Consider the following 21,631-nt stretch of genomic DNA (forward strand, 5'->3'; position numbering starts at 1 on the left):
CATTCATAAGTGTGTGTGTGTGTGTGTGGGGGGGGGGGGTTATAAAAAGTCTTAAGAAGCAGCAAAACGCGCACACCCAGCTCAAATTCTTGCCGACAGCAAACGCATCCTCTGCAAATGAAGAACAGGCGATATTGTGTTTTCTTCTCCCCAGCGGCTGCAAAAGTGGAAAACATCTGTTTGAAATGTTTGGTCATAATCAGTCAGCAGAACGCTGGAAGTTTGCATCGCAGGAAGTTGCGATGAAGGATGACCTTGTTTAGGCCAAGTTGAAAGCAAGAGAAAATGCCTTCAATGTGTTTCTTTCCCATCTCGTCCGGACAAAAAGGGAAATGCGTTTGGAAGTCATTTAGTGGTTTGTTGATTCCTTTTACAAATGAGCGCATCGGGATCGTTTGGCTTTTGCCCGCCGCAACTGGCAAGCGGTCTCGTCGCCGTCATCGCTCAGTGGGCACAAACGAATGCGCCGCGCTACTCATACACACAACATTTAGATCAACAAGTCCTTTCTCGACAAATTGTTTGTTCGGCAAGCACATGTTTTTTTTTAACATTTCTTCATAATTAAAATAAGTGTAAAATTGAATAAAAATGAAGCTATTTTTTGTTTAAAAAAAAGTCAACTTTAATTATTTATATATATATATAAATATATATATTTTAACTCTTTGACTGCCAAAAACGTTAAATAACGTTTAGTAAAATCCTATGGAGGAGTGCCAAAGACGTTAAAAGACGTTTGTTTCAAAACAGAGGTGAAACTAACCATTTTCTATTGTTGATTACTGAAAAACGGAATAAGGTAGAAACAAACTTTTTTTTCTGATGAAAGATGAGAGTTCAATCTTTCATTTGGTAGTATGTGTGTTTCCAAAGTCCAAACACATAATTTTCTGTGGACCTTGAAAGATCAGTCAAAATGCCTAAATCGGCCTGCACCCACGGCATCCTTTTTCTGAAAACGTCTGGCAGTCAAAGAGTTAATATATGTTTGCAACATTATATAAATAATTTTAAAAAGTACAATCTTGATGAAAGGATTTAAAATTGATGCATTTTATGTATTTAAGTATAAAGCAAAAGTCAAACTATTTTCAAATAAAAACATTCAGGAAAGACAACGTTTTGGATTTGAAAATGTTGGAATATTTAAATTATTTAGCTGGCATTGTTCCAGGAAAAATTGTCCCAAAAACAAAATGGACAGTCTTGACCCTGCGGGACTGACATTGGTTTTTGAGAAGGGGCGGTTCCAGGCCTGTCGACGTTGTTTTTAAGCCAATCAATTCTCTTTCAGGTGAGGTTCTGATGCCGTCGGGAAAGTCCGCCCAGCCGCTGATCACGGACAACACGGACGGGACGGTGACAGTGCAGTACTCCCCCACCGAGGTGGGCCTGCACGAGATGCACATCAAGCACAACGGGGCGCACATTCCAGGTATGGAAATGGAACCTTGAACTCTTTTGGGCAAGCTGTCCCTAATTAACCGGCCATTAGTCACACTCACACAAACCTTGAGATTTCGGGAACAAACATCTGGTGTGCAGAAGGAAGAAATCACTCCAGATCCACTATATAGTTTTATTTTTATATGCTATAATTCTTCATAAAAAAAGTCAGTTTATTTTCTTGCCACTCCCAGTTGAAGTTTACTGACAAAATATATACATAAACAAAGAGATACATGTTGCGCAATTTTAAACAACCACATGGCTTTGCCTAAGGCAATGCTAACAAACGATGTCAAAAGTCACAGACAGGCTAATAAATAGCATCACTTTTCGTCAATGTAACAATTATATGTGAATCAGCATTTGCAAATTCAACTGTTCGGAGCCAATACTCGATTAGTCACGGGATTGTTCTTTGTTTTAAACTCAATCATTTGCGTATTCACATTTTTGTGGTGACAATTTTGCAGAATCTCCTCTCCAGTTCTACGTGAACCGCTCCAGCAGTCCCAGCGTGACGGCCTACGGTCCGGGCCTCAGCTGCGGCGTGGCCAGTAAGACGGCGGCGTTCACCGTCAACACAGAAGACGCGGCTGAAGGTACGAGATCACAAATCAGGATTTGTTTGTAGGGGTGGGCGAGTACCGACACCGGGTATCGGTGTGGGGCAGATACCAGAAAGACTGGAGAGAACGAAGGTTTTGTTCCGTCTCGTTTGTTTCCCGTGTGTCTCCGTATGAGGTAACACTTCTTCATTTCATTACTCCCATTTCGGCGTGCGTTACTGAGGATAAGTAAGTACTCTTGTTGTGAGTAATACCACCTAAACCCGTGGTTCAATGTGTGTTATATATGTTTGTAGCTCACGTAACTTTGCCGTGTTTAATTGCCTCGTTTACGTTTGCCGGGCCCGCAATTGCCTTGTTAACGTCTTCAAGCTGTGATGCTAAAAATAGAACGGTGCCGTTTGCGGTCCTCACAGACGCTAATTATAGAGCTTATACATACTTTATTATATATGTAAAGAACGGGAAACAGGAAACGTAAATACAGAGCAGCCTTCCAAATTAAAAGCATTAATTTATTCATTATTAAACATCACAAACTAAACAGCATCATGTTTTAAAATGATCTTTCATTGTTCTTTTTGGGAAATTTTATGTATCATAAGTATTAATAGTATTAATCTGTACTGACGATTTGAGTATCGGTATTGTTCTAAAAAAAAAAGTGGTATTGAACATCCCTAATTGTTTTTATAATCATCAAGTAAACGTGTTAAAGTATCTGGTGTCCCACAGGGCTGAGTACTAGAACCATTTCACATTTCTTCCAGTCGTGTTTGTTTTCTTTTGCTGATAACGCTGTGACATTGTTGCTCTGCATGCGTCCAGGTGGTCTGGACTTGGCCATCGAGGGTCCGTCCAAGGCGGAGATCAGCTGCGTGGACAACAAGGACGGCACGTGCAGCGTCACCTACTTGCCCACGCTCCCGGGAGACTACAACATCCTGGTCAAGTACAACAACCACCACATTGCCGGCAGCCCGTTCACCGCCAGGATCACGGGTCGGTACCCGCCTACGGAAGATTACAGTAAAAAAAAAAAAATACTCATAAGTCAAGGTAGAATTGTCGGTGAATTTGTGTGTACGGAACTGCAATAATCACTTAACTCATTTGCGCCCCAAAAATATTGCCATGGTCCCAAAAACATATTTGTACGTTTTTTTTTTAATGGTTTTTTTTTTCATGCTAGAGCATACAGAAGGCTTTGATGCAGCCTCTGGCCGGAAAAGGTCACTTAAAGCAATGGCAGTTATTCCAAAATAACGTCCAGCAGGTGGCAGAGTATAAGAGATTAGCCAGGGCCATGTTGCGAAAAAGCTCTTTTCTCCACCGTTTTCAACAGATTTGTAAATAATGATGAAAACTTAACTTTATTTTAATGTTAATTGCTGCAAAATGGAAACATAAATATACTTTTTTTCCAGTCCAAATCTGATTTTCATGCACCGCAGAGGACAAGCAGCGGCGCTCTCAGGTGAAGCTGGGCTCGGCGGCCGACTTCTTCCTGAACATCAACGAGACGGACCTGAGTCTCCTCAGCGCCAGCATCGCGGCGCCGTCGGGCCGCGAGGAGCCCTGCTTGCTCAAGAGGATGGCCAACAACCACGTGGGCATCTCCTTCATCCCCCGCGAGGTGGGCGAGCATCGCGTCAGCATCACCAAGAACGGACGCCACGTGGCCAACAGCCCCATCGCCATCATGATCGTCCAGTCCGAGATCGGAGACGCCGGCCGCGTCAGGGCGCACGGCGACGGGCTCGTGCAAGGGACCACCTTCACCGACGCCAGCTTCGTGGTGGACACGCGCGAGGCCGGTAAGCGGACCGCCGCCCGGGCAGAGTGTCGCCTCTTTCATACGGAGATCCGGCTACAGTGCTGCAGTCATAATAGGCATTTATACATTTGGCGCTTTTGACGCAGAACCCAGCAAATGCATTATTATTTAACACAAATATCATCCCACATGCGTTACAGCTTAAGCCTCTTTCACACAGAAGTCCCGGTAAAAAACAAAAAAAGAAGAAACTGATCAGCACCATAAGAGTAGATCGAGCATTTATCCACTTGCAGCAACTGTGGGCAGTTTCATACAGCAACACAGCATCCCGCAATGCAGTTTATTGATAGAAGATCATCTGTCATCTCTCTCATGCATCAGATCTCTTGAACAATAGAGCTAGCATTGATCTGCCTGTGACTTTCACACAGAACCCAGTATTGCAACAACTGTAAACTTTCACACAGCATCCTGCAATCAAGATCATTAGACAATGTAAACTGTTTTGGCTAAAGATATCTGACGCATCAAAGCTGTAATAGTAGCGTGGGCATTTGTCCACCTGTGCCTTTTACACAGAACCCAGCAAAGGCGGGGTCGTTTTTGCACAGCATCCCACAATCAAGATAATTGGCTACCATTTGTAACTGCTTTGAGAGCTGATACATCAGAGCCATAACAGACACAAGCACATATCTGTCTGTGCCTTTAACACAAGTTTGTGCGCTTTTATACAGCAGCACAGCATCCAACAAATCAGCAAATTAGATGACATCATTTGTAACAGCTCCAAGCACAGAGAGCCAATTAACGGTAGCGTTTGCTAGCCTGTGCCTTTGACACAGAACCTGACATGCAGACTATCGCTGCTTTCACACAGCAACACCGCATCCATCAGTCGAAGGTGACAATTGTGGATCTTGACATCTGCATACCGATGTTGAGACATTCTTTTTTTTTTTTACACATATGCAGTTTAGGGGCAATAGAATCATGCCTTGGTGGATGTAATATTGGCGTCTTCATATTGCGTCAGGTTACGGTGGGCTGGCTCTGGCCATCGAGGGTCCGAGTAAGGTGGACATCCTGACGGAGGACATAGAGGACGGGACATGCCACGTGTCTTATTGCCCCACCGAGCCTGGAAACTACATCGTCTCCATTCGCTTCTCTGAAAAACACATCACAGGTACGAAGAACATGAACACCACTTGAATATATATATTTTTTTAAGTGTCATGGAGGTGGAGTCCCACAGGGCTGACTACTAGATCCATTGCATGTTTCTTTAAATCATGATTCACCATTCACGGAACTGAACCTTTTTGGTTTGTGTGTCGGACAGGAAGTCCGTTCACGGTGCAGGTGACGGGTGAAGGTCGCATCCGGGAGAGCATCACACGCAAACAGAGGGCGGCGCCTGTTGCTGGCGTGGGCAGCGTTTGTGACCTCAGCCTCAAGATACCAGGTGACCTGAAAAAAGAATCACGATAAAACCGCAAATAGTACGCACTGCAATTATGTAAAAAGAAAAAAAAAACTGTTTAAAAAAAAATAATTCTGCTTTGTGTAAAAAAACAACAAATGGGACAAAATGTTAGAAGAAAAGGCATGTAGCTTATTTATGTTTTTTGTTAACAATTTTATTTTTATGAAACAAAGTGTAAAATATATATATATATATACAGAATGTAATTTTTGAACTCCCAAAAATATATAAATACGTTCTATTTTAATATTTTACGCTGGAGCATAGCCTTCAGCCTCTGTCTGAAGAGGTGGATTAAAGCAATGTTAGTTATTACAAAAAAACGGCCAATAGGTGGCAGCAAAGTATAAGAGATCAACCAGGGCCACGTTGCAAACAAGCTGATTTCCCCACTGTTCTAAACAGATTTGTGAATAATAATAAAACTTTGCTACATTCTAATGCTAATTGCTACGAAACGGAAACAGCTAGAAATCAACTTTTATTTCCTCAATCTTTCTTTTGGTAGGTTCCATGTTTGCATAGCAATAGAACACAATATTCTGTGGGTCAAAATCCAGTAAAACAGCCGGGAGCGAAGGGAGTTGCTTCAGTCAAAATGGCTGCCAGTGAATAAGTTAAAAATGGTCAAATATTTTTGTCAAAATAAACCATGAAACGTGAAACACCACACTATAACCGGTAAGTATTTTTGTGTAATAAAATAAAAAAGATATTTTATTTATGTAAAACTCAACTCATTAAATTTCACCAAATTTAGTTTCTGTATATATTAAAAAAAAGTCAGTTCATTTTGCGCCTTGTGATATGCTTAAAAGTGCAAATAAATGTCCCAATTCGGATATTTTGAAAAAAGTATGTTTACTTAATGTAAGAAAAAAATACAGTAAAAAAAAAAAAGCCGTCAAATGATCACTGTCTTAAAGTTCTTCTTTCCTTCCCAACTTTCCTTCTCCTCTTCCCGATTTCTCCTCTTGTGCTATCCTGTCCTCCACCGTTTTCCTCCCTGGCCTCTTCGTCGTGGTCGTCGTGGTCATGATCACGTTCTTCCTCCAGCGAGCCGCTTCTTCCTGACCTTGTCTCGTTCGTTCCTTTCTCGCATCTCTTCTTCTTCTTCTGCTTCTTCTCGCTTCCGCGGTTTCCTCTGATGGGAAAATGGCCGAGGTTTGCAGCCAATATTTTTTAACAGTCTGCTCTGAGTTATTGACACTTTTTCGACCTTTTGAATAATGTTAAATATGTTACAAATGCAGATATTTGCATTTGTTGTGTAAATGTGGTAAATTTAGAACATTTATAACCAGATTAGATAAAAAAAAAGTAAACCATCTTGAGCGAAATAAAATTCTAAATCATATTTTCATTTTTATTGTCTTTGTTACATGTATTTTTTCTAACGAAAAATGATTTACATGCACAATTCCTTAATGATTATTATTATATGTATTTTTATTTTTATTTATTCTTATAATTGTTCATATGTATCTTATATAAATGTATGAATATGTTGCCAATTTGCCACAGTAATTTTCTTAATTTATTTTCTTTAATTTTTATCAGAATTATTTTTTTGACTTGTATATTGAAAGAATCATCCAAACGAAAATATTTGTTTGATTTTATTTGGATGATTTTTTACACATTTTAATTTTTTACACATTTAAATCCCTAACATAGAATTGATTACTGTATATGTAAGAAACCAACGTAAACTGTTTGAAATACAAATGTCTTGTGCAGCCCTGGACATGTGCGATGTCACGTCCGAGGTCACGTGCCCGTCGGGCGCCACTCGGCCCGCCCAGCTGGTTGCCGCGGGCAACGACACCTACTGCGTGCAGTTCGTGCCCACCGAGATGGGCGTGCACCGGGTGAGCGTCAGGTACCGGGGCGCCCACGTGCCGGGGAGCCCCTTCCAGTTCACCGTGGGGCCGCTGGGCGAGGGTGGCGCCGCCAAGGTCAAAGCCGGAGGTCCGGGACTGGAGAAAGCGTATGTGGGAGAACCAGGTACGCATACACAGACAAATAACCTCATTTCTGAAGTTACCCATGTTTGAAAAGAAACTGTTTCAAATAATTGAGCCCCCAAAGCCAGTTTGACTGAGCATCATGAATAGGGCGACCGATAAGCATTTCGATAAGCATTTTTTGAGGCCGAAACACAGATTGACGATTATTTAAAAAAATATATAATTCATAAAATGACCCCCGCTCTCCAGTTCCTTTTCAATGGGTGTCACTTACGCGCAAACTTTCGCTATTAAGAATCTCTGCTTTGAATGACAAGTCCATAGTATGACCTTATCAACAAATTTCATGAAGTATACAAGGTTATGTATCAATAATAAAACCACACTTGTTAACAACTGTTGTAAAGCATGAACCTTTTCTTCTATACATCTTGTTATTTTCACAAGTCTTGGGACATACTGGGCTAACCTGCGACCTCGAGGATTGTATTTCGTGGCATGTCATGTGGAAAAGTGTGTTAAGATAACAACAAAAATCATTGGATGTTTGCATCCTTGCATTTTCAGGGGAAATAAAATAATTTAAAGGAAATGGAAAAAAAGTAAGAACAAATACTAACTGTTCCTGTGCGTTTTGTCCTCCTGGGGGCAGTGTGGTGCCGTGCATCCATGGCGTACACACTAAAAGTGAGTACAGAAGAAAGTTGCGCTTGAATTCTATTGAAATAACTCGTTTTTCACACATTGGGAAGAATTTGTGCCTTTTCATAGTGTTATTTTACCTGTGGTTATGTGTTGCCAGAAGATTTGTGTGTAGATATTCGTTTTTTGAAGGAAGAACAACTCCCGAAGTCGATGCTAACTTCCTGTTAGCATTTGAATGGGATCCTCACTTTACTTTTAGCATTAGCACTAGGGTAGCGATGTTTTAAAAACAAAGCATGTTTTGTATTTAAATATACAGTGGATGTAATTCTTGACGTCGTTTGTTTAGTTTTACAGCTAACTCCAACTGCGGTGTCATTAATTAAACATCTTACAGTACGCTTGGGGACAACAGAATATAACACGCTACGTACTATTACGCAAGTAAAATGGTGCATTCAGGAAACTTTCACAGCGTCGGAAACTTCGGTTTTCTTCGATAACGTTTTAAGGGGAAAATAATCGGCCAATTGGCCCTAATTCTGAAATTTGGTAGACGTGTTTTCCAAGAAGCCTCTCTGACTCATTTCATTCCATCTGCAGCCGAGTTCAGTATCTGGACCAGAGAGGCCGGCGCCGGGGGCTTGTCTGTGGCCGTGGAGGGTCCCAGCAGGGCCGAGATCTCCTTCGACGACCGCAAAGACGGATCCTGTGGCGTCTCTTTTGTGGCGCAGGAGCCTGGTAGAGAAGAAAAAAAACTTGTTGATGGCCTCCGCTGTTGGTGTATGTGTGTGACGCTGACGTCATCCTCCAGGCGACTACGAAATTGCCGTCAAGTTCAATGATCAGCACATCCCCGATAGTCCCTACCTGGTCCCTGTGGAGGCCCCCACCTACGACAGCCAGCGCATGATCGTCACCGGACTTCAGGTGAGCCGCCATCTCACATGGTTTTGACAAACAAAAGTTTTTGATAAAAGCATATATTAAAAAATATAATTAGACATAAAAATACATCAAATATGTTTACAGAAAGCAGGTCTGAAGGAGAATCAGCCGACCTCCTTCGACGTGTCAATGGAAGGGGCCAAAGGAAAACCGGAGGCCAAGCTCACCAGCCCCTCTGGAGCTCAGGAGGAGTGTGCCGTCACACACCTGGAAAAAGGTGCGTGAATGTGTGTGTGTGTGTGTGTGTCGGTCTCAACAATCATCCTCAGTAACTTGACTTTCCCTCCATCCCAGACAAGTACTCGGTCCGCTTCATCCCCCGCGAGCGAGGCCTCCACACGGTGGACGTCAAGTTTGGCCCCCAGGGCCGCGTCACTTCCTTCAGCGTCATGGTCGGGTTGCCCCAACAGGCCGGAGATCCCGGACTGGTCTCGGCGTACGGTGCCGGGCTGGAGAGAGGCACCACAGGTTTTTTCAACTTCCAATTGCCATTTCCCAAGAGAAAAAAAATCCGGATTTGTCAAGAAAATCCAGTCATACTTTGTCAAGAAATAAAAGGTTTTACATTTACCAGATGTACATTTCCTAGATAGTTGTATTTTGTGTTTTTTTAAGAGATAATTTTAGATACTTTTGTATATAGAATTTTTTTTTTTTTTATATGAATTTTTGGAGATTTTTTTAAAATGAGGATTTTCAGGATTAGAAAGTTTTATTAAATTTTAAATGAGAAAAAAATGCAATATGAAGTTTTCGACCCCCTGATAAATAGTCCAGTTTATAGAAGTATATTTTTCTAGATTATGTTTCAATTTGGGATAAATCTAGAATTATTTTTCTTTTCAATATTTTTTCCCCCAATAGAGTCTAGGATAAAAAATATATATTTTTTCCCCAATACTTTTTCCTACAATTGAGAAAATGCTTTTCTGGAGAAAAGGTTTTTCATGAAATAATTTTACAAATCCAGAATCAACAAAATTAATTTTTTTGTTGGATAAAAAGTTGAGTTCTTTCAAGAGACCATTAAAAAAAATCTAGATTTTTAAAAAAAAAAATTCTGGAAATTAAGTTGATTTTTTTTGTGTGTGTCTTTTTTGGGGGATGTTTGTTTTCCTAGGATAAAAACATTTTGAGCACAGGTAGGGAAGTGCTACCTGCCGTTGCCTTTTGTGCAAATGGCTTGTGTTGGTCTACAGCTGTTCCCACGAATGAATCAAAAAGGCGTGTGCCGCATCAGGAAGGCTAATCTTGTCGAAAAACGGTCAACCAAAGTCATACAGCGACACACACAAGATAAGCAACAGAAACATTGATTCCAGCACAAGTTAGGCAGCAGTTGCCGGTACATGCCACTAGAGGGCTCTGACGTAGCAGACAGTGTAGAAACGTGACTGCTGTGATTGTTCTGGTGCCATGTTTTGAGCATGCGTGCGTCCCGGCGGCAGGCGTCCAGTCGGAGTTCATCATCGACAGCGCGGCGGCGGGGCAGGGCGCGGTGGCCGTGACGGTGGAAGGGCCGTCCAAGGTCCAGATGGAGTGCCTGGAGGTGCCCGGGGGCTACAAGGTGCTTTACACGCCCATGGCGCCCGGCAGCTACGTCGTCGCCGTCAAGTACGGCGGACCGCACCACATCGCCGGCAGCCCCTTCGTCGCCAAAGTCACGGGTCGGCGCACGCTTTGTTATTTTAACCGTCCTACCTGAATTGATTGTTGACGCAAGAAGAAAAGTTGTGAAAATTGTCCCCTTTCAGGTCCTCCTTTGGTGAACGTGACCAACTCCAGTGTGTCATCCACGCTGACCCTTGAACCCTCCGCGGAAGCGTCGGTGGTCAGCAGCAGCAACTCCTCGTTGCAGAGCGCCAGCGACGGGTCGGACGCCAGCAAGGTGCTGAGCCGAGGCCTGGGCCTCAGCAAGGCTTACGTGGGCCAGAAGAGCAGCTTCTCCGTCGACTGCAGCAAAGCCGGTCAGTCCCGTCGCACTCGCGCTCGCTCCCACAACGGGACGGCGTTGCAAGAAAAGCATTCTCAATATTATCATTCACTTCTTAAGTCATCTTTGATATTTTCCCGCTTCCTGGTTCTCCACAAATCAGCAGCCACGCTTTTCAGCAACACATTCAAGAGATAAATAGTAATGAACAACATTTTAGTAAATGTATTGCTTTTGTTATGAAAATGTAATTTTAACTTAATAGTATTTTCGTGAATGTATTGTTATTGTTGTGCATTTTATTTTTATTTTGCCATTTGGCTCATTCTGGTATATTTACTGAAATGTATATTATGTACTGTCCCTGATACAAATAAATCAAACAATCAATCAAACATTGAATAAATATCAACTAAAATTATACAAAAATAAATGATTGCTTAAATGAAGAAATACGCATATGAATGAAAGACCTGTACATCAAATTGAATGGTTTTGACCACAACATGCAAAAATACATATATTTTATATATTTTTAGCTCTATTTTTTTTTTAAATATGTAAACTGATATATAAAATAAAACATAAAAAATGTTACTGGCAAAATATATTCAAAATGTATACTTAAAAAATTAAATGAAAATAAATGGATTGACTACATGAAATCTACATAAAACAAATGGTTTTGACTGTAAACATGCAAACGAATCATATACAATAAAACATTAAAAATAATTAGTTTTGACTTAAAAATATCTTCATTTTGTAAAAAAAGTAATATGTAAAAAGACAAATGGTTTGGATAAGAAAAATGTGCAAATATTAAACGATAAAAGAAAAGTTGAAAACATCTGGTTGTAATGATTGACATCCATTTTGTCCAATGCGGAGATGACAATTTGCTGGAAAGCCAGCTAATGTCCAGCCAGTGTTGAATTGGAAACACAAATCACAAGGAGTAATAGACGAAATTGTTGATAGGTGTCCTGTGATAACATTAAATGATTATGTCCCCCCCCCCCCTCCCCTCCAGGCAAGAACATGCTAGTGGTGGGCGTGCACGGCCCTCAGGTTCCCTGCGAGGAGGTCCTGATCAAGCATTTGGGCGACCTGCACTACAACGTCAGCTACGTGCTGCGCGAGCGCGGCGACTACATGCTGGTGGTCAAGTGGGGCGAGGACCACATCCCCGGGTCGCCCTTCCACGTCGTCGTGCCCTGAGGCGTCCAAAGTGTGGCGTGGGGGCCCGTTGTGGCTCGTTTTGTTGTTTTTGTATTTGTCCCTCGCACCCCGAGGTATGTTAAGAGCAGAATTGAAGTGACAACATTACACTGAAAAGAAATTAAAAGACTAATGTGCTAATGCTAATAATGCTAATGTATTTTAGCATCAATACTACAAGCCTGATTTTTTTTTTGTAATATATTTAATTAACATATTTTGATTTACAGTTCTGAATGAAACTAATAGGCAAAAAAATGTTGGGTTACCATGACAAGATTTGTACAGTGGTGCCTTAAAATCCGACCAACTGAAACTAGCAGCAGTTGGCAGTTTGGCAGCAAATAATTTTGGGGGGAGTTGAAGTTTATACTCAAACACAGAAAATGAGCGGTTTCTTGACCTTCATTGATTAGTGTTAAGATTTAAAAGTAAACTAATATTCAATATTTTGGACACGCCTGCTATAAAATAAAAATCCCATCTTGTATTTTAATTTGAGAACATTTAGACCCAATATTGTGAAAAATGTTGCACCTGATCACAGTTGAAACACTAGTGCTAAAAATGTTGCTAAAAACTTTTGAAATGTTGCTCAGATGTTGATACACAACTGGAATTCCTTGTTGAGTTATTTTTAAGAAGTAGCGTCATAATGCAAAGCACTCAAAATGTTGCCAAAACTGGAAGTGGAAAACAAGCCGTGTCTGCTTTGTCACTCCAGTCCAGCAGGGGGCAGCATAAGCGAGACAACCTCTTGCTGGGCTGCACGCACACTTCTGTGACTACTGATTTCTCCCACAATCTTTTCTGTCATTGTTGTTTACTGTCATGTTGGTGCATCACTTTTATCTCAGCTTGTTTGGATTTGAATGTTGGCACGTCAAAAGAGAACATGTGTTTCACAATTAAAATCAACTGCAATTAATGAGTGCTGGCTTTTTGTTATTTTAATACACAGTGCATTGAACCAAAAGCATGTACCAACCTATTTTTTTATTTTAAGATTTTTTTTTTTAGAATAAACACACAATCTCAACTATTTTTGGTAGTTTTTTTTAAACAATAATTTAGAATCTTAACAGCAATAAAGTTGCTTTGTTTTGTTGGAAGATAAGCTTTTTCTTCCGCAAACACAGACCAAAGCCCATTTGAGGAATAGAGGAGGTTATTCAGTCATGACTGCACCTGGCAGAAATTGCGATAACACTCACAAGGATACACCCGCAGAACAAAGCTCTACTGAGGAAATGAGGAAATTAAAAGTTATGACTAAATCTGGGCAGAAGATACATTTCAGTTTTTAGAAATGTTGCGTAGAATTTGTGAGATTTTTCAGTCTTGAGGGAAAACAAAAATTTGAGAACTGTAAATATATATTTTTAGGAAAGTAGTCATTTTTAAGGGGGAAAAGGGGAAATAAAGCTTTATTTGTTTTGTTTTTAGAAAAAATGCTAATTTTACTTTCTCGACAAAAAAGTTGAATGTTCAAGAAAAGAGACTCTTACAGGCAAAGTACTTATTTTTCCCAGTATATACTTTCTGTTGACATTTAATGGGGGAAACTATATAAATGGCTTAATCCAAACAACAAAAATGTTGATTATTTTAAGACTTTAAAAAAAATGGAAAAAAACATTCTTCCAAATGTGTTCCCCAAAGACGAAAAACGCCCCTTTTGCCGGGTTAACCACTTCCTGTGGGTGTGTCATTCTTCCCTCAAGCAACTTGATATATATTATATTATATAATTGAAGGTGAAGCGTCTCTTGACTGACTCGCCAGCAAAAGAGACGCCGCACAAGACAAGTGGACTCGCAACCTCTTCTTTTACTTCCTGCAGGTGAGCAACTACTTCCTGTGCGAGAGGCTTCAAATAGTTCCCCAACGCTCGTAGTCAGGCAAAGGAAATTAGGAAGGGCAACGCCATTGTTGTTTTCATCCCCCGGGGTTGTTGTGTTGGTGATGTGCGTTTGGTGTGTCGAGGCTTCATTATGGCATGTAAAGTCTTGACAATAAGAAATGTGGCATCTTACTGTCAATGGTCAACTTAATTGAACAATAATTTCTGGTTGGGCGTGTCCTAAATGTGACCAACAATCTCCTTACTATAATTGAAAAATGTATTCCGGCAAGTGTTGCATGTTCTTGTTATGACACGTAGAGGCGTCCAATGTTTGATTCAGCAACAGGTGACTTTTTTTTTGGTGGTCAATTGAATTGAAAGAGGTTTTGGCAAGTGGACGCGGTCTCCTACGTTTGACGACAATCGCCAGTGTTCTTCATGACTGGCTTTAAATGTGACAACAAATCTGCTGCTGCATTCTTTACAGGTGACATTTTACAATCAATTTAGTTGAAAGACTTAATGGTGTGACAACAATCTCCCATACCGTTAAAAAAAAGGGGGGGGGGAGATCAACTTGAGTGGACAAGTACTTTGTTGGTTTAGAGTCATGTCATGTGGGACATTCCTGTCTTACGCCGGCCGTTGGTTCCGTCAGATTGGCTGAGAGATAAACACAGAACTTGTCTGGGTGGAATGTGTGTGTTTTGTTCTTTTTGTTTTTTTTAAATGAATTTTGAAACCCGGGAAAGCTTCCTATCCATCCACACACTGAATCATTGAAAGGTACAACTTCCCTAAACAAAATAAATAAATACAGATTTGTATCCCCTTAACAAATAATAATATAAAAACTATTGTGAGGGGGGAGGGGGGGGGCATCCTGCGCGTGACATTCAAAACTCTTCCTTCCCTCAAATGCAGGCGAGGGTCTGACTTTGTTTTGGGCCACATGAGCCGGATGTGACGTCACAAGACCTCAGGCGACGTGTGCGTTTGCAGCCAGCTGCCAGCGGACGTGTCGCAACACAACTGCAACCTCTAATTGAGGCTGTCAGTCATCCGGAACAAAAGAAATGGTGTACACAATCGTAAAATGCCACCAGAACTTTTAAGTTGTCCTCTAATATATTTGCCGATGCTTGTAAAGACCATGTATTGTGCAAAACAAGCATATTTTCAAAAAATAAATCAATGGACAAATCAATGGATAAATATTTTATATATATATATATATATATATATATATATATATATATATATATATATATATTAGGAAAACACGTATTGCATTCACTTGAAAAAAAACTTTTGTCTGACTTAAAAAAAATTTTTGGGGGGTGTTATTACATTCTGTTTTGTTGAATTTTCTAAGTACTTTTTTCTTTTTTAAATATATATTTTTTTCTGAACATTTCCCCCTGCTTTTTTCTGAATAATTTCCTTTTTCTGTTATGGGGAATATTTTAAAATGTTAATACTTCCGTCCCTTTGCACCCATTACACACACTTCCGCCAGTTTTCTCTGTGACATGATTGCACTCACTGCCAACAATGAGGCACTCTAAGCTTACCCGGCTGCAGAGTATTTGATGAAGGGTAGATGCATTTTCTGCCTCATTTTTTGCTCAACGCTTGAGCCTGCTAAAGCGATGACTGTCATTTTTGAAAGTGATGTTAAAAGTTGGTGAAACGCTGCTGTCGAGTCGTGAAGCCCTCGACGAATGTTCCTTGTGCTTTCTGACAGCTGCTTCACATCTGTGTTTCATGAAGACGTTTACATCGGTTTGGGGCTGCTCCATCGATCATAAAAAACGCAGCTGCTCTTGAAAATGGGACTTGAAGAAACCAACTAGCACACGCACACACGCACACACAAAAGAGGACTTGCTTGGCCTTCTTTTAAGTGTTGGCAGCTGCATAGTCGGACTTAAAGCGTTTGTTTTGTGTAAATGTCGTAATGCCTAACATGCCTTTTGCGTGTTCAGGCACATGCAGCTTCAACTTCTTCTTCTTTGTCGACTCTTCTGTTTTGCAGCAGCAGCAGCCGCCATGAAAATTGCCTCGTTCAACATCCAGAAGTTTGGACGAAGTAAAGTATCCGACCCGGCGATCGTTCAGATCCTGGTGCAGGTAACACACACTTTAATATTCATATCCAAATGCAGCCTACGGGATTTCAACTTGATTCTATTCATTAATATTTTTTAGATATTGTAATGTGAGCGCGAGCGGTAAAATTAAATATAAAAGGACAACTGATTATTTGAAAAAATATTTTATTGTTGTATTAAAATACTTTTTTTTAATTACATCTGATTATTTGAACAAAAGGAATAATGCAATGTTCTAAATTAAATCACTCTTGAAAAATTCAAGATTTAAAAATAAAAGATAGTTTTTGTTTTTCCATACTAATCACATATGTAAAAAAAGCAAGTGATTATTTGAAAATTAAGAATTACTGCATTATTATTGATAGTAAAGTTTAAAAAAAATCATTAGTACATTTAAAAAATATGACATCTTATTAAGTATTTTATTTAAATAGTAAGAAATTCTGACCATTTGAAACAAAAAACATATTTTGTTAAATTAAAATGTGAAAATAGCCAACAAATTTAACATTGAATGATTTTTTTCAAATTTAATGGAAAGTATAAGTTAAAAAAAAAACATTTTTTAAAAATTAAATTCTAAGACATAATACAACTAAATATTTGAAAACAAAGGACAAATTTTCATTGAATTAGAATGTCAAAATATTCAACTGATTATTTAGTGATTAAAAATAACATTAACATATTTAATACGTTAAATTGTAAGAAAAAATGCAACAGATTATTTGAAGAGTAAAGTTTTATTATTGTATTTTTTTTATTCAAGATGGTTTATGGTTTTATTGAACATATAAACATAAAGAAAACACAAAACAAATTACAAATTAAAAATATAAATTCAAGTAGAAAAAGAAAAACAAGAATAGGAAGAAAGAAAAGTTTATATGTTCAAAAGATTTGAGAATGAAGCAAAATGTTCTAAAATGTATATTAAAAAAAAAATCCATCAGATTATTTATTGATTTTATTGAAACATGTCAATATTTGCCCCCCCAGATTATCCGTCGCTATGACATCATCGTGATCCTTGAGGTGGTGGACGTCAGCGGCACGTCCGTCAAAACTCTCCTGGATGCGCTCAACACGTACGTCCGCCGTCCGAAATGCGCTAAGGACCAAAATTAAGTCCTTTAACTCTTTTACTGCCAAACGTTACAAAGATGAAATATATCAATGTGTGTGTGTGTGTGTGTGCAGGGTCAACGTTTCTCCTCACTACACTTTGAAGATCAGCAGCCGGCTGGGACGATCCCGCTACAAGGAGCAGTTCATGTTCCTCTACAGGTAGCCATGATGATGTCATCGGAAAGCCCACGTCGAATTTCTCATGTGGTCCGCGCAGGGACGACTTGGTGGACCTGGTGGGCTCGTACCAGTTTGACGACCAGGTGACGGACGGCGGCGACGTCTTCGCCAGGGACCCTTACATCCTGAGATTCCGATGTCACCGCACAGGTGGGAGGAGTCAACGTGTGTGCGTGGGCGTGGCGTGCGTTTGACGTGTGTGCGTGTCCCCACGGCAGTGCTGAAGGACCTGGTGATGATCCCCGTCCACACCAAACCCGAGGACTCGGAGATCGAGCTCGATGAGCTCTTTGACGTCTTTCAGCACGTCAAGACCAAGTGGAGGACTGACGTGAGGATATTTTCAGCATTCTTGAAAATTCAGCTCCTGAAGCCGGTTTCACTTGGGATGATGACATCTTGTTTTCCTCGTTTGCTGCAAACTTCCTCCCCACAACAGAACGTGATGATCTTGGGCGACTTCAACGCCGACGGCGCGTACGTGTCCGAGAGAGACATGCAGTGCATTCGCATCCGCAGCGATAAAAACTTCCACTGGCTGATCGGAGATGACGTCGACACCACGGCCAGCGTGGGAAACACGCATACGTATGACAGGTAGGATGCAGACGTGCTGCTGTTTCATGTTATGCTTGTTTTATGTTGGGTTTAAGTAAAGCGCTTTGTGACAGCGAAGGCGGTTTGAAAGCGCTACAGAAATAAAAACGACTTGACTTAGATCTCAAGTCTTTAACATTCAAGTTTCAAGTCATTCCCAAGTGGCTAAAAATCAAGCAAGTCAAGTTTCACTGATACCGAGTCAAAGTCAACATGAGTTTTCAAAAGTGTTGTTAAGCAAAGTCCTAAAAAGTCTTTGTCAAGTCAAGTCATGTGACTGGAGTCTCCCAACTGTGGCTGGACGGGAGTCTACGTCAACGCTAACAAACGGTGCCAATTCATTTTTTTTTTTTTCCAGGAGAGCTCAGTATTGTTCATTTGATTTGACATCATCATTGCTCTCCTTTTTTTTATATATATATATATATATATTTTTTTTTTTGTATGTGGGTGAGTATGTGTATGTATGTGTGTGTGTGCGTGCGAGTGTGTGTGTATTCATCAGTTCACCTAAAGCCCATTAAAAAAAATCCCATACTAATAATATAATATAATAATAAATTGCCAAATACAGAAACATCAATGTAAGTATTAACGATGTAGTGCCAATTCAAATGTCCTGGTTCCAGGATTGTGGTCTACGGAGACGACATGCTTCGCGCTGTGGTACCAAACTCCGCCAAACCCTTCAACTTCCAGAACGCATTCGGCCTCAGCAATGAGCAGGTGCGTGGTGAAGCAGCATGTGGCTCAACACCCGAGATTTTTTGGTACTCGGACATCTTGGGTGTGTTTTCCAGTGCATAACTGAACACCGAGATCAACGTAAAGACCGTGGAATTAATCTGACGCTTACGTATTGATATTGACGCTGATATTGTGTGTTTGTGTCGCAGGCGCTAAAAGTGAGCGACCATTACCCAGTGGAGGTTGAGCTGAGATCTCTCGCCGCGCCACAAGAAGATGAAGGTAACTGCTGCTGATATGACGTTAGCACAAGACATTAGCAGCAGCACAGTGGCCTAAGGGTTAGCATGACTGCTTTACAGTTCTCAGGTTCAGGGTTCGAATTTCGGTTTAGGCCTTTGTGCATGGAATTGACATTTTTCCAAATGTTCTTCCCTTGTCTAAAAATATGCATGATAGTGTCACTGAAGACTCCAAATTGTCCTCAGGTATGAATTTGTTTGTCTGTACAGGCCCTGCGATTGGCTGGCAACCAGTGCAGGGTGTAACCAATCTGCAGCATGACCTGAGCTTGAATTCAATCTATGGCAAGAAAAAAAAAAAAAAAAAAGCATAATTTCATGAGTTGAGCATCATCTTTACTAGATGTTTCCGAGATGCTTAGAATTTTCAAATGGTATTATAAGTGTGACAGAGATTATCAACGGTCTGAGTATAGACCCTTGTGGAACCCCACAACCCCTTTTGCACCGCCTGTAAAAGTCACCGGTGCCCTTCTGTGGTGGCATCACAAAAAAGATGAAAAGTAATCTGAGGTATAATGAAATGTTGCAGGATTTGACAAAATTTACTTTTGAGTCTTTTTTTTTCTTCTTCTTCCTCAAAATTGTACCACTTTTAGGAAGAATCCACTTGTTAGAATAGAAAACTAATGCAATTTGTTTTCCGGTTAAAGCCACCCCAGCAGGTCCACATTTGGACAGTGACCTGCTGGAGCTGAAACGAGGAAACCTGCTGCTGGAGCGAGAGAAACTCAACCTGGAGATCCAAATCCTGCAGATGAAACTGGCCAAGATGCAACGAGGAGATGAAGAAGAAGGACTACTACAACGGCACCCATGGCGGCAGCCGACTTCCAGCTGCAAAATGCTCTGAGATGACACGCTGCTCGAGGCCAACAGACTTTTAAGTCGAATCTAGTCCTTGAGGGTGACAGGAGAGCATTTCAACATTATTCTGCTGAACTTGAGATTTCAACATGCGAGTCGTTTCCAGCTCCACCAGTTGAATAATTAACATTTCCAACTCGGCAACATCACAAGACCAACATGTCCACTTTTACCTCAGGCCACTTCATGGAGACACACCATTTTGTTCTAATCATCTGGTATTTCATGAAAAAAAAAAAAAGCTCATTAAACTATATTTTAACAAACACCTAACATTTTTTTAATGAGAGTTTTCTGTTGTTGTTTTTGCCAGCTGTATCTGTATCACGTCGCAGTCCAATGAAAAACACGCAAGTCCCATTTGACGGCAAAGACCTCCTGCCAACTGTCAAAAGCATGTACAACTTCCTGGAGATATTCTGCCCCCTGTAGGTGGTTTGCTATCAGCGCTTACTGATTTCAATCACATACTGTAGATTTGAAGCGATTTCAAAACATTTTATTAGTCTCTTTACAATAAAATGTCCTAAAAAACCCCAAACATTTTTTCTTGTATTTTAACAACATCATTATGTCTCAAATTTTGCCATTTTGACCAACCTTTTATTTGAAAATGGCTGGTCGGTGTTTAAGACAAAAAAAAAATATCAATGTGAAATCTGTGACTCCAGTTAACAGAAACTGTCGCAGAAAAAAACAACACACTTTTAAACCGGAGCAAAACAAACCGGGCACGCTGCAGTCAAGGTAAACCCAGACGGGAATCATCAGGACGATTTGGAAGGCTTCACTTCTTGCCTGATTTTTTGATGCCGCTGCCACCTGGTGGAGAGAAAATACAAGACAGTGCATGAGAAACCCTTGACAGCACAGTAAGATGGGGATAGAGGCCAAGCTCTACTACATGTAGCTAGAAACTCTTCCTATAATCGCCTCTTCATAAACAGTAAATGTACCACAAACGACAATCCCCAAACACTTCAATACCTTGCCCATATTTGGAAGTAGTTGCTTAGCAGCCTACCAGGAAGACGCATAGATGCTATTCCCACTGGCTGGTCAGCTGCTGTTAGCATTCTGAAATCACTGCGCCAAACCCTCTCCCAATTGGATATGTCACAGCCACGCTGCGCTCAAGTAAACCATTTTTATTCCCAATTTTGTTGGCGTACCCTCGCAGCTATTGCTCAACTGTATTTGAAATGTGTTTCCGTTCATACCAAGAGGTCCTTTTCCAGAAGCTTTGGCCTTCATGGCCTCCAAGGCCTTCTGGTCCTCCTTCAGCTTCTGCTTCAAAGCAACTTCATCCTGCACACACATTATAGCACACTTCAAAATACTGGAATGGCAATTTATGGTAACATTTATTATGCACAAAACAGTGCATTGAACCTAATGCGTGCATAATAATACGTTTGGGAAACTTACGTCATCCATGTCCTTGTTTTGTTTTTTGGGAGCCTTCAGTGGTTTCTTTTTGCCTCCTGGCAGTGAAATAAAATGCGTTATTGTCAACTGAGAACACATCTGACTGCCAGGTATGAACAGAACAGAACTTCAATAAATGCATATCATTATTTGACATGTGCAATTAAAAATGCATTGCCGCCTTTTGGAGAGTGGTTTGTTTTAGTCTTATGCCTACTCGTGCACCTCTCGTTAGCAAGAGCTAACTAGCTAATCCACACATGCAATCACGTCACAGTTAGTTTTAATGTTATACTAATAAGAATGTATGATGCAGCGATATAAAACGGCGTCTCACCTTCCCTACCGGACATCTTTTAGCGTTAATAAGAGCAAAAGTAGAAAGGGGTGGAGTGTTTTGATGATAATGTGTTGCCTCCAATCTAGTAGCGAAAAAGTCGCGCCTTAAAGACCCCACCGCGCCAGTAAAACTTTG

The 21,631-nt window shown here is 40.6% G+C and overlaps 3 protein-coding genes across 5 annotated transcripts in view; 2 read left to right on the forward strand and 1 right to left on the reverse strand.

The window, feature by feature from the left end:
• flnba (filamin B a) overlaps nt 1–12,932 on the forward strand; it is a 43,136-nt gene extending 30,204 nt beyond the window's left edge. Inside the window, exons 35-48 of one of the 2 annotated variants that reach the window (XM_077572295.1) lie at nt 1,298–1,438; nt 1,923–2,051; nt 2,847–3,020; nt 3,473–3,835; nt 4,835–4,987; nt 5,144–5,266; nt 7,028–7,294; nt 8,506–8,643; nt 8,717–8,832; nt 8,935–9,067; nt 9,145–9,318; nt 10,299–10,517; nt 10,605–10,817; nt 11,817–12,932. In XM_077572295.1, coding sequence (XP_077428421.1) covers nt 1,298–1,438; nt 1,923–2,051; nt 2,847–3,020; nt 3,473–3,835; nt 4,835–4,987; nt 5,144–5,266; nt 7,028–7,294; nt 8,506–8,643; nt 8,717–8,832; nt 8,935–9,067; nt 9,145–9,318; nt 10,299–10,517; nt 10,605–10,817; nt 11,817–12,004 — 2,531 coding nt within the window. In that variant the 3' untranslated portion in view covers nt 12,005–12,932. Of the gene's footprint in view, nt 1–1,297; nt 1,439–1,922; nt 2,052–2,846; nt 3,021–3,472; nt 3,836–4,834; nt 4,988–5,143; nt 5,267–7,027; nt 7,295–8,505; nt 8,644–8,716; nt 8,833–8,905; nt 9,068–9,144; nt 9,319–10,298; nt 10,518–10,604; nt 10,818–11,816 lie in introns of those variants that run through there. The other variant, XM_077572296.1, reaches the window with a different exon arrangement.
• A 782-nt stretch (nt 12,933–13,714) lies between these two features.
• dnase1l4.1 (deoxyribonuclease 1 like 4, tandem duplicate 1) lies at nt 13,715–20,001 on the forward strand. 2 transcript variants are annotated; one of them, XM_077573838.1, is made up of 10 exons: nt 13,715–13,847; nt 15,889–15,983; nt 16,967–17,055; nt 17,168–17,254; nt 17,313–17,425; nt 17,494–17,606; nt 17,715–17,872; nt 18,502–18,598; nt 18,769–18,841; nt 19,515–20,001. In XM_077573838.1, the coding sequence occupies exons 2-10, from the start codon at nt 15,903–15,905 to the stop codon at nt 19,712–19,714; spliced, it is 1,011 nt and encodes a 336-aa protein (XP_077429964.1). In that variant the 5' UTR covers nt 13,715–13,847; nt 15,889–15,902; the 3' UTR covers nt 19,715–20,001. The 2 variants fall into 2 exon arrangements, with proteins under 2 accessions (XP_077429964.1, XP_077429963.1); XM_077573837.1 differs by lacking the exon at nt 13,715–13,847 and adding an exon at nt 13,897–14,337.
• Nucleotides 20,002–20,211: 210 nt separating this feature from the next.
• Nucleotides 20,212–21,631, reverse strand: tma7 (translation machinery associated 7 homolog). Its single transcript, XM_077573839.1, has 4 exons — nt 21,494–21,631; nt 21,157–21,212; nt 20,949–21,036; nt 20,212–20,550 (listed from the first exon to the last, which is right to left on the reverse strand). Exons 1-4 carry the CDS (start codon nt 21,507–21,509, stop codon nt 20,516–20,518), a joined length of 195 nt encoding a protein of 64 aa, XP_077429965.1. The 5' UTR covers nt 21,510–21,631; the 3' UTR covers nt 20,212–20,515.

The sequence above is a fragment of the Vanacampus margaritifer genome, chromosome 8, assembly GCF_051991255.1.
Source record: "Vanacampus margaritifer isolate UIUO_Vmar chromosome 8, RoL_Vmar_1.0, whole genome shotgun sequence".
In the NCBI taxonomy this organism is placed as follows: domain Eukaryota; kingdom Metazoa; phylum Chordata; class Actinopteri; order Syngnathiformes; family Syngnathidae; genus Vanacampus; species Vanacampus margaritifer.

Excerpts from the sequence above, each read along its gene's own strand:
- dnase1l4.1 (XM_077573837.1), top strand. The coding sequence starts at position 14,289 with ATGACTGGCTTTAAATGTGACAACAAATCTGCTGCTGCATTCTTTACA. Across the intron at positions 17,426-17,493 it reads ATTCCGATGTCACCGCACAG|TGCTGAAGGACCTGGTGATG; the intron begins GTGGGAGGAGTC and ends TCCCCACGGCAG. Across the intron at positions 18,842-19,514 it reads CGCGCCACAAGAAGATGAAG|CCACCCCAGCAGGTCCACAT; the intron begins GTAACTGCTGCT and ends TTCCGGTTAAAG.
- tma7 (XM_077573839.1), bottom strand. Across the intron at positions 21,037-21,156 it reads AAAACAAGGACATGGATGAC|GATGAAGTTGCTTTGAAGCA; the intron begins GTAAGTTTCCCA and ends ATGTGTGTGCAG. Across the intron at positions 20,551-20,948 it reads TTCTGGAAAAGGACCTCTTG|GTGGCAGCGGCATCAAAAAA; the intron begins GTATGAACGGAA and ends TCTCTCCACCAG.